This window comes from Thalassophryne amazonica, chromosome 4 (assembly GCF_902500255.1).
Source record: "Thalassophryne amazonica chromosome 4, fThaAma1.1, whole genome shotgun sequence".
Taxonomy (NCBI): domain Eukaryota; kingdom Metazoa; phylum Chordata; class Actinopteri; order Batrachoidiformes; family Batrachoididae; genus Thalassophryne; species Thalassophryne amazonica.
Genome location: NC_047106.1, coordinates 44,253,758 through 44,266,282, shown reverse-complemented (window position 1 = coordinate 44,266,282; position 12,525 = coordinate 44,253,758). Strand labels below are relative to the sequence as shown.

General features: G+C 39.8%; 1 protein-coding gene across 2 annotated transcripts in view; it reads left to right on the top strand.

The window, feature by feature from the left end:
* The window catches only part of zgc:153039 (uncharacterized protein LOC767698 homolog), a 205,526-nt gene that overhangs the window by 170,864 nt on the left and 22,137 nt on the right, over positions 1-12,525 (top strand). For both annotated transcript variants that reach the window (XM_034167797.1, XM_034167798.1), the window contains exons 10-11: positions 1,352-1,544; positions 11,154-11,328. In XM_034167797.1, the coding sequence (XP_034023688.1) occupies positions 1,352-1,544; positions 11,154-11,328 (368 nt within the window). The remainder of the gene's footprint in view (positions 1-1,351; positions 1,545-11,153; positions 11,329-12,525) is intronic.

Here is a 12,525-nt window from a genome sequence, read left to right as displayed (position 1 = left end):
AGGGAGGTGCTGTTTAATCTGAAGCTAGAAAATATCACATACACACTAAGGGGTTCTGAGAAGAAATTAAAGTGTGGAGACCCTTTCTGACATTCTTTGACAAGCGCTCCACACGGGTACAGGATTGAATATTATATATGTTTTGCCTAACCTCTTGTTCACAGGAGCTACAAGAGTCTGAGTCAAAGCAACCAGCTGCCATTAATTTTCAATCACAGTGGGCATTTACAGCGACAAGATACAAATGTTTTCTATGCTGACAACTAGGCTGGGACAAAATGGATAAAAAGTCTATTTTGTCTAAATACTGAGTGATGTAACATGGCACCTGCCAATCTGAGAGAAGGTAGCGTGATGTCAATGCGCCGGTAACATGTTGGTTGGTTGCTCAAACAAAATATTCTTATATTTTATAAATATCAGTGAGAAATCAACACTTAAATCTAAAAACCTGTTTTTGTAACCAAATAATGCCTCTGAGCAGCTGCTTTGCATTTGCCTGATTCTGTCAGATCTCAGCTGCTGAGTTAGAGTAGGGTTCTGGTTAGTACTTAGATGGGAGACTTCTTAAGAAGACCAGGGGCTGTGGAGGTTTCTCTGGGAAAACTAGATGTGTGTTAGGAAAGGATTCTGGTGTAAAACTTGTGCCAACTCGCACTGCAGGTCTGGATCCACTGCAGTGACCCTGTACATATGAGGGTAGCCGAAAAGCAAACAACAACAACAACAACATAATACCTCTGAGGTGATTTACAAGGCATCTTACTGAGGCATTGGCAAGCTAAATCGCAATACAGGATGTATCATCATGACACACATTTTACTTCAGTGAAGGAAACTTTGGAGGAAATGGTCATAGTGACAGTGCCAGGCTTTTCTTTCCAATACAGTATAGCCATTGTGCACAGTAACGCCAAGTAAGCATGAGCTGGGAACACACATCAAGCAACAAACGAAAATTGATTCTTGCCCTCATTTGCAGCCAATTTGACCATACGGTTATTCCCAGCAATTAGCAGGGTATGCACAGGTTTAATGGAGTCAGTAAGTGAGTTAGTGGGTGTGCAGGAACGCCGTAAAAACTACTGCATGTTCAGTTCTGAAATTTAAAAATTTTGATAGATTCAGGTGAGGACTACTGAACCTCCTGTTTTAGTCCATATTGGTGTCGTTTAATGTGCAAAATGACCATAACATAAAATGGAATTGCAGGTTCTTGGTGGCCACACTTGCTTGTTTTTCCCGCTGCACTTCACCATAAGAGGTTTTACTTGCAAAACAAAACATTTGTACACGTGAATATTTTTGCGAAATCTCATCACTTCCATGCTAACTGTTCTTGTTCTCACAGGCCCACCTTTCGTTACTTCACCTGGCACACTTGCGTATTGGGCATCGTGGGTTGCGCAATCATGATGTTTTTGATCAACGCCATCTATGCTTCGGCAAGCATCGCCTTCATGCTGGTGTGGCTCCTGCTGATTCACTACCTGAGTCCCACCTCCAGCTGGGGATACATCAGCCAGGCACTGATCTTCCACCAGGTGTGACACGTGTGTGTGTGTGTATATATATATACACACACACACACACACACGCGCGCATACACACATACAAACTCTGTCTTGCTGCCACCTCCTCATTACCACAGCAACTAACATCTCATCCTCTCAGCCGAACGAGAGGCTGTATGTCAGCCAGGCACTCGTTTCGTCAGGTTTATAGGCGCACACAGACTGACAAATCTCTCTCTCTCTCGCTCTCTCTCTCACTCTCTCTCTCTGTCTCTCTGCATTTAACAGACAAAACACACATTTCCTCTCCACCGCATTGCCGTGCCATTCCTATCTATCATGTTTATATCAGGTTTACCAGAAGCACACAGGCCTCTGCGTCTTATCCCTCAGGAAGGCTCTCTACAGTTATTACACACACACACACAGAGCTTTACATCATCCAGCTCTCCGTGTCCTCTGTGTGGGAACCTGTTGCTCTCAAGGAGACGGGGCACTGTTGCCAGGAGGGCCTGTTGCAGAGAGAAGCTGTTGCCAAGACTGCGGACAGGGGTTATGGGAAGGGAGGGTGAGGCAGGTTGTATTTGCCAGAAGCTTGTCAAGTGGCAGAACATTATTACAACCACTTAACTTATTGCTCTTCCCTCCTCCTTTTCTCCTGCTCTACTTTCTCTCCTTGTCCTTTCTTGTCCTCTTCCCCCCCCTCCTTTGCCCATCCCTCTTCTGCTATTTATCTCACCTCGGACTAAAGCCGAGACATGTTGATTAATCTATAAGTCAGATATTTTTCATAATAGATTAATCACTTTTCATTTATCAAGAAAAAAGTTTACTTGTTCCAGCTTTCCAGCTGGTGAGGATTTTTATTGCCTGCACAAAGGATTATGTTTTCAACTCTTTCTGTTTGTTTATAGGTTGGTTTGTCACTATGATTAAAGCTGTTGCATTCCACCTGCATGGACTGGGATGTGGAATTCAGTAGCTTAGTTGCTCTTGTTGGTGAGGAAAGGTTTACTGACATTGACTTTGTGAGTGATGGTGCATTCCTTGCGGAATCTTTGGATACCCTGATTGCAGCACTTCAGAAGCTGTGTGCAGAGCATCTGGGTTTGCAGTTGTCCTGGATAGAAACTAAGATTTAGGCTTTCAGTGACTTCCTGTACTCTGCTTTCAGAAGTGCCTTTTTATATGGTGAAAGTGTAGAATTGTTGAGACATTCACTTACCTCAGCAGTGATATTCATATCTCTGGGTTCTGGTGGGATTGAGAGACACCTGTGAAGAGTTTATGGAGTCATGGGGTTGCTGGACAGAGGTGTTTGGTGAAGCCTTTATTTTTCCATGTTAAGGAAGGTCTGAGTATTTGTGGTCCTGGCACTTCCTGTCTTCCTGTATGGCAGTGACAGTTAGTTGTTAATCAATTACCTAAGATGACAGTTGGATGTCTTTGGCACCAAGTCTCTTCGTAGGATTCCTTTGGAATTGATTTATGTTAAATGAATACTTACTTACGAGGACTGTGATGAGGTATACCATATGCATTGTGAGGTAATATGATATTTTGGCCATGTTGCAAATTTCCCAGTGCACAATTTAGTGCACAGTTGACTCAGAGTTGAGTACTCCAGTAACTGGAAAAGGTCACCTGTCTGTGACATATTGCTGTCTGCTTTTGGGAGATGGGAATAGACCACTGGTCTGACTGGGTGATTGCCATCCTGAACCCAGGGTGGTTCAGAGTTTTGGAGGTTGTGGCGGTACCACCAAAAGCCCGAAGAAACAACTGCTTTCAACATACAAAAGGGAAGTGATACACCAGACATAATTTTTAGCTTTGTGATAACTGCACCAGCCTCAGTGCTGATCGCCAGTGGTGGGCACAGTTCCGCTAATCTGCTAACTGCTAATTAGCGAAGCTATCTTTTTTGTTATTAGATTAGCTTTTCAGCGGACCAATTAGCTTCCGCTAACTTTTAGTCCGCTAACGTTTTTGCATGTTGCTTCCTGTCTGCTACGTGTTTTACAACAGTCAAGCAGCTGTGAGGAGCTGAGCTCAACCCTGTCCCAACAGAAGGGGCCTGGCTGCCAGGCTGCTACAAAAAAGTAATTTACATTCAACATATAGTGCCCCAGATGTGTGGTGAAAGTCATGAAAAGCAAAGCAGGTTTGACTTATGGTTCCATTCATAAACTAAATTAATCCGGATAGTTTATCTACATTAATGTTAACTCTGTAATGTTTACAAAGTGAAAATATAACACATATCTTTTAATTTTAAAATAATACGCTAATTCTGAAGGTTTGAACATTAACACACACAGATGCCAAAAGGCATTATGGGAAAATGAACCTCCACTCATCACTGGTTGGTTGGTTTATTTATTTGTAAATATGTGTTTTTTTCTTTTGTAAGTCTGTCTGACTCTCCACCTCCCATGGTGTCTGCAAAAGTATGCAAAGATCATGCTCAAAAAAAAACCTGCCGACCAATTTTCATGAAACTAGATGAAAGATTCTGACCAACAATAAATATATTTTTATGTGGATGCAAAATTATCCTTTCAAGCACTATGTAGTAGTGCATAGAGTGGCCATGTGCCAACTGCACAAAAGATGCAATGGATCACAACAAAAATGCAGCAGGAGATAACGGCAGCTAACAAGAGTGTTTAAGAGAGAAAGAGATCGAATGAAAAGATAAACTGCAGCAAGAAATGCAGATGTTAATCCTGTGAGGAAAAGATCCAGAAGGAAAATAAGCAGGGCGAGAGGATCGAGATGGGTTGAGAAGTGATGGATGAGAAGAAAGAAGAAAACAGCAGAGAAACAACAATAGTCTGATGGATGAAATGACAGAGCGGAATGGAGCGATAAAGAGAGAGATGATTAGATGAATCCAAGCTATTTGTGTTTGTCTCTAGGATTTTTTTATTTTTGCAAAAGAATTGTTAGGACTATGTTATACATGATTGAATTTTAATTATTGATTGAGTTATCATTTAGAGCTGAAACAGTCTATAAATTGATTAAATTATCAAGTCATAACGTTCAGATGTGTCGATTGTATTATATTTTGTCGATTAATCAAATACTAATACTTCTTGATTACAAATAATAAAAATATGAAACACTAAATATGGGGATGCTTTCATGTTTATATCACCAGAAATTTAACCTTTGTGGGTTGTAATATAAAATAATATAAAGTTTTTGCCTAGGGTTGTATGACATTGTGGTGGAAGTTTTACATTCTCTCTTGGCTTTTTATAGAATTAATAATTTTTTTTGTTCATTCATTCATTCTGTAGAACCGCTTATCCCAATTAAGGGTCACGGGGCTGGAGCCTATTCTAGCTGTCATTGGGCAAGGATACACCGTGGACAGGCTGCCAGTCGCACAGCCAAACACATACATCGTAACACCTAAAGTAGATTTGGAGTCACCAATTCACCTAACCTGCATGTCTTTGGATATGGGAGGAAGCTGGAGGATACCCACTTAAGCACGGGGAGAACCTGCAAACTCCACACAGAAAGGACCAGGTCAGAAGCAAATTGAAGACCTTCTCGCTGTGAGACAGCTATGCTAATCACTAAGTCACCATGCTGCTCAGTATTTGTTCAGTTTTTCATAAAATAAGTTCATCCCAATATGTACATTTAACTGTGACTTGTGTCACTCTCCAGACCTCATTTAGGAATCTTCAGTCCTAAAGTGGAGCTGCCACAAAAAAGACTGCTGTTTTTCCTCTAATTTTATATCATTACCTCAAGTCTATGAAACACACTCTTAAAGTGTTTTCAGCTCAAAATAATTTCAACAGTTTCTCAAGTGTGTCCTTCCAGCCTGTGGAGCTTCATGCCATTTGAGATGTTTCTCACAACCATAAAAGTGTCTCAACTTTAAGAATGACAATTTTATTTTTATAGCACTCAGGCAAAACATTTGTAAGTGCTTTCCATGATCTATCCATCCATTTTCTGAACCCACTTCTTCCAGTTAATGGCCATGGGTGGGTTTGGGGGTGGGGTGGGGAGGGGGTTCGTGGTACACTCTGAACAGGCTGCCAATCTATCGCAGACCAACTTGTATTAACTGGGAAACACGTTCACACTCTCACTCACACCCGCAGTCAATTTGGAGTCACCATTTCATCTAACCTACATGTCTTTGGAAGTGGGAGGAAGTTGAGGGAGAACATGCAAACTCCACACAGAAAGGGCCAGGTTGGAAGTGAACTTGGGACATTCTTGCTGTGACCCAACAATGCTAACCACTAAGCAACTAAAACAGTGAGAACACATTAAACCATATTATTCATACCAACAAATATAGTTCAATTGAAGTAAAACCACAACCAATTATAAGCAACAGAAAATTAATGTTTTCAGCTATAAAATAATCAGCAGAGGTGGACTTTTGAGTATAAAGCAACAAATCATTACATTCAGTAGGTGCGTGATATGCAAAGGCTCTAAAGCATGTCAGCCTCTTTTTAAAATGGAGTGAACAAGCAAGTCTATGCCCTCAGACCCCAGAGCAAGAGAATGCACATACGTGTAAGGCTTAACGAGTTCTGCAAGATAGGTGAGTGTGTGACCATTCAGAGCCTAATAATTCAACAACCAATCCTGAAAATGTGCCCTTGGGTTCACAAGAAGCCAATGAAGTGAAGGCAAACTGGTTGTAATCTTATAAGATCTCCTAGTTTTTGCCTAGGATAATTTATATTTACAATTTACAAGATAAATCCTGGACAGGCTGCAGGTCTAGTATTAATAATAATAAAATTATTTGTAAAGCGCTTTTAAAGGACAATGTTGGATCAAAAAGATTTTTTTTTTCGCTTTTTCACGTGTCATCATTTGATCATAAAGCTGTCTCTGTGTGGCAGGACCAACAGCAATCATCTCTGTTTCCTCTGAAGTCAAGAGTTAAAAAAACAAACAAACAAACAAGAAAAAAGCTAAGACATCCAACTAGACAAACCTTTAATTTTGCAATATGTGAGACATCACCTACATACAACAGTCATGTAAATATCTAGCTCATCAGTACAACAGTGGAAGCCAATCTGATGGGTACATATAATCTGACAAAGAGGTGATACATAAAGAGAAAATGGCAGTGGACCCAGAACAGAACCATATAGTCTCCCCATATTTAATAGTTTATTTCATAGGTGAGAATTCTGATGTTGTGCCTTTATATTGAATGCACTGCAGTCCATCTGACAAGTAGGATCTCAGGCATGGAAGCATCGTTTCAGAATGACCAAAATACTTGTCAGTGCTCTGTAAGAATTTTCAGTTCCACTTAGCCCCTTCTAAATATGAGGTGATTTGTTGACTGAATGAATAAAGGCGTTTTTCCTCCCATCTTATCCACACGGTGTACACAAGATGTGATGCTGTGTCTAATTTTCCTGTAAAACTAAAGTGGTGTTGTTTTTCCACTTGAACACTGTAGTTTTAATAAGCAACGCTCAGGAGTGAAGACATGAAAATACTGAATCATCCAAATGTTCATCTCTAGATGGTGAATGCAGCAGTGGAAGCTGCAGCTTTGAAATTGTAGACAGGTTGCCAATGACATAATGTGTGTTAATTTCAGTGAGACGATAAATTGTGTGTTAATCATTTCCAGTGAACTGTAGGTTTTGGATATAATGTTTTGTTCCACAAGATTACATTTCCTTAATGGTACCTTAATGCATCCTTATCGACACAACATTAGAATGGCAATGGTGGGTTTATCGTAGTATTGCAAATGCATGCCTTGTAATACACTCTGGAACACACAAGCATTTGAATACATGCATCAGCATCCATTAAAATGAGTTTTATACACACACACACACACACACACGCTTATGTACTCGCACAGCGATTCCTGCCACAGTCTCCTATCCTAATGGGATGTTGATTAGAGATGTAATTAGTTTCAATGTAAGAAAAGTCCCCGGAGTTATAAAACAACTCATGCGTATAGTGCATAAGAGATAGGTACACACAAACATGCACAATTGCAGTTTTATTCAGAGTGAAAAAAGCAAATTGGCTGCTTAAATTCATAAATTAGGCCAAAAGATAAAAAGCACAAACGATCCATATTCAGACGAGAGCTTCACATGCACTTAACTTAATTTCTCGGCAACTCATTCAGGGTTGTGAATTCTCTCCTGTACACTTCATACAACTAAAACTGCTCAGTTTGTCTTTAGGGAACATTTTGGGAATAAATGTTTCAAACCACTGAAACCAAGAGAATTTGGTGTGTTAAACTGACCAATAAAGCGGATAATAACATCAAAGTAGCCATACTCCCTTAAAGGTTGTGGTTTCAAACCCATCCATTGCCCAGGTGTGTGTGCAGTTTGAATGTTTTCTGCAGGTGCTCCTGCCACCATTAAAAAAAATGTACCTTAGGTTCTTAGTCCTTGTAAATCCGGAGATGTATCAGGAAGGGCAGAATTTTTTATTTATTTATTTTTGTGTAAGATCAGTCTGTGGATCTTTATAGGGCAGCGTATGAACCCCTGCATGATATCGCGGGATTTGACCACATCTGGGGACAGCCGGTGTCGCGGACTGAACAGGCCCGCCCTGCCTTCACTGTGCATGCGTAATTTGGAGCGCCAGCATCATCATTTCCAAGTGTCAGCTGCGATCCATCGATTATTATCACCTAATTTCTGCTTAAAACTGCACTCCAGTCATCATCTATCTCAGTGACAGATATCTGAAGCTTTTGTAAAACAATCATTACCACATGAATTCAGCATTATTTCATAAAGACAGGTAACCGATCAGAGCGCCAAAGCTGCACATCTGAGTCTGACGTGCTGCGCCTCCGTCATTTCAGAGCGTCAGTAGTGACTCACCAATTATCACCGCGTTTTTACTTGAAACAACCTTGTTTCTGCTTAAAACTGACTTTGGAATGATTTAAGAGGTTTTACTTTGTCATGTGATAGTTAATAATCACATTATTCCCTTTGATCACTTTGGGTGTAGAGAGTCAGTCTCAGACGTGCTGCTGTGATCTGAAATGATGCATGCGCAATGAAGGCAGGGCAGGCCAAATTTTAGGGGCACCGTTTGGTCGGCGACACCGGCACTAACATGGCAGAGAACCCCCCAGGCGGAATGTGGGAGTTTCAGCACAAATCATTCAGCCCGGCTCAGTAAACTTAAAAAGCATACTCTCCGTCACCTAGCAGCCGTGCAAATTTAAAATGGTTTCTGCTGAAACTCCCATCCTCTAAATGGTTTGTCCTGACACTCCCACACTCTACCCAGGGATTAGTTTCTCCCCGCAAAGAGCGTCACTTCCAGCGGAAAAATGGTGTACTGTTTTGTTTTGGCTGCAATCACCAAAGCAGTCACAAAAAGTGCAGTTCGGTTCCCAGTGGAGAAGGGAAGACAGGCCAAATGGGAGCGGGCCTGTTGATACGTTTTAGCCTACACACCTAGTCAGAGTAGCTGTGTTCTCTCGCCTGCACAACCGCCTCGACACGTTTGACCTCTGGGTCATAAACAAACCTCAACACCTGTCCACTTTCCACAGCATCTTCAATTTTTCTTTGTATTTTTACGTTGTCTGCATGTAATTTGCCGAAAAACTCCGGGGACAAACGAGGGCTGTCCCCGTATGTAGCAAAATTGCATCATATGCATCATATTTTACCCCTTTAGCACCCAGCCTCAAACGAGACTTGTGCTGTCCAATTGTGTCCTGATTAAATAAGTGCAGGAGAAAGGGAGGAAAAATCCCATACATAAAATAAAATAACATTTTTAATGAATGTGTGAGGAGCAATAGACATAAGGTGCACACAATCGTCTAATAATAATCCCTCCATTCTCTGAAAGCACTTATTCCAGTTAAGGGTCACGGCTGGAGCCTGTCCCAGCGGTCATTGGGTGAGAGGTGGGATAAATCCTGGACAGGCTGCAGGTCTAGTATTAATAATAATAAAATTATTTGTAAAGCGCTTTCTATCAAAGTGGTGCACAACGAACAACTCAGAATGAACAAGATAAGAGCAAGGTTATAATCACAATGAAATTATGATATAATTACAATTTGAGTAGTTAATGTAATTATAATCATAGCTCTCATACCCCAACTCATGACTCATATGTAGAAGTAAATAAGTGGGTCTTCAACTTCGCTTTAAATACTTCAACAGAACATGCCTGCCTGATGTCAAGGGGCAGGCTGTTCCACAAAGTTGGTGCACAAAAAGAAAAAGCTTGTGCTCCAACAGTCTTTTTCCGGACCCTTATAATAATAATGATAATAATAATAATAATAATGATGATGCTAATGTGTCACCCTTTTGAAATGCTCCACAAAGTACTTTGCGTCAAGATAAGTCATTCATGACATTTTAAAGAACTAAAAGGTACTGAAAATTTTTAGAAAAGAAAGGTAAATGTCAAAATGAAAGAAAGGAAATCAAAAATAGTTTATTTGTGAAGGGACAGTGCTTAAAACTGCACTCCAGTCATCATCTATCTCAGCGACAGCTATCTGAAGCTTTTGTAAAACAAACATTGCCACATAAATTCAGTATTATTTCATAAAGATGGGTAACTGATCAGTTACGCCTTATTACTTTCTGCAAAAGACACCTTATTACTTTTGCAGAAATAGAAAAATAAATATATTATTGTTTAAGCATGGACAATAATGTATAAAAATGATAGAGGAAAAAAAATTATAAAATAATCAATGGTTTATGCATTTTTGTAAAATTTTGAATTTTTAGCCAATTTTGAGTTTTGTCAAAATTGCACCTTTCAACTTGCACAACCCAGTCTGATTAGACCTTTAAATACTTCAGAATCTTAACCATGACTACGTTGGGGTTCCCAAAACTTGATGTTTTTACATTAACCCCCGACTTAAGAGTTGAAGGACCTTGATAGTCCCTAATTAACCTTATAGATCCCCAATCAATATACATTCCCACACTGTACATTGTATGTTTTACTCCCCCAGCCTGAATAAGTGAAAGTAAATGTCAGATGGACTGATAGGATGAAAGACTGTTTATTAAACATGGCAATAAAATAGGGTTTTTTTTTCTCACATTTTGAATTCTGGATCAAATTTGGAATTTTGGCAGAAGTGCACCTTCAGATTCATAGAGTAAGCAAATTATAATAATGATAAAGTATTTATTGCCAAACAAATCTGTGAATAATATGATTGTGTTCTTTTCTTTCTTTTGTCTTCTTCTGCCATTAGAGGCCATCACAACAGTTTAACCATCTTCATCTTACTGTGTCTTCTGCATCTTCTTCGGTCTCACCACCCACCTGCATGTGCTCCCTCACTGCATCTGTAACCCTTCTCTGTAGACCTCCTCTTCTCCTCCTGCTTGCATCTCCATCCTCACCATCTTTCTCCTGATATAGCCTATATCCTTCCTCTGCACATGCCCAAACCATGGCCACACTATAATAACTATATTCAGTTGAATACCTGCCACTTTCACAGCAAGTGAAGAGTTATGTGTAAAATTCTGCGTAAAATTTTTAGCCATTTAAGCAGTACAGTGAAAGTGCTGTAGTATTGCTTCAGCAACTAAAACAATTAGTTGTCATGCAAATCTCTTATTTGCCTAGGTGCGCAAGTATCTGCTGATGTTGGACGTTAGAAAGGATCATGTCAAGTTCTGGAGGCCGCAGATCCTACTGATGGTTTCTAACCCTCGCAGCAGTGTTGGCCTCATCACCTTCATCAACGACATCAAGAAGAGCGGCCTCTATGTGCTGGGCCATGTCCAGCTGGGAGATCTCGGTAAGGACATTAAACTGGGCTTTTCTCAGTTCATCCACCATTAAATATACATCAATCTCACATGCAGCTGACGTTCATCAGCGTGTCAGGAATATTTCCACTCAAAAAAAAAAAACAAAAAAAAAAACACCCAAACATTAATTCAGCCCCATTTCTCCACAAAACAAGCTCAGTGTGAGAGAATCACTTTGAAAAATCAATCAGGGACAATGTTAGGATATTTTTTACAGCTTATTTGACTTGATTATGTCATTCAGAGGATTTAATAGAACCTAAACTTTTCTTCTGAGGATGTTAGATCTTTCACAATAGTGGATGTTGCTGTGATTTTTTTTTTTTTTTATTATTGAGAGGAAAGTACACTGTTTCCTCATAGTATACCAAAAACGCATGTTTGCAAAGGCAGATTTATTTATTTATTTTTAAATTGTCTAGATTTCCACTGCAGAAGGTTTTGAAAGTGCCTTTGGTTGCAGATTAAATTCTGTTATTAAATCATTCCTCAAAAAGCAGACAGTGAGGTCCATAAGTATTTGGACAGTTTTTTTGGGGGGTTTTTTTTTTTGTTTTTTTTTTTTTGGCCTCTGTACACCGCTACAATGGAGCCTAAATGACACAGTTAATATGTATTTGAAGTGTAGACTTTCAGCTTGACTACAAATGATTCAGAAATCATTTTGGAATTTCAGCCAATTTTGGGTTACAGTCCCTCCATTTTCAGAGGTCAGGTAATAGGATGAATTAAATTATTTTTCATGATGATGTTATTTTTCAAATGATCATTTTTATAGCAACCTTTCTTTATGAAAGTGACTTGGAAATGTTCTTGTGTCCATCCACTCAGTTGTCTAAAGAGAACTAGCTGTCTGATGAGTTCTATTAAAAATAATAGCAATATTTAGTTTGTCCAATTAATTATGGTGCAAAAATAACTGTAATCCATGAACGGCTAATGTTTTTGTTGGTGCCTTTGAATTAAAGCCGAAGGCCTACTCTTCGATCGCATCTTGATTGTGTCATTTCAGTTCCATTGTGGTCTTTAATCCCCTAGTTGCCCCCCGGTGTGTATGGGGTGCCTTGCATGGCAGCGGCCTGACATCAGGGTGAATGTGAGACATTGATGTGTAAAACACTTTGAGCGTCTGAAGCAGATGGAAAAGCGCTATATAAATGTAGTCTATTTACCATTTGTGTTAC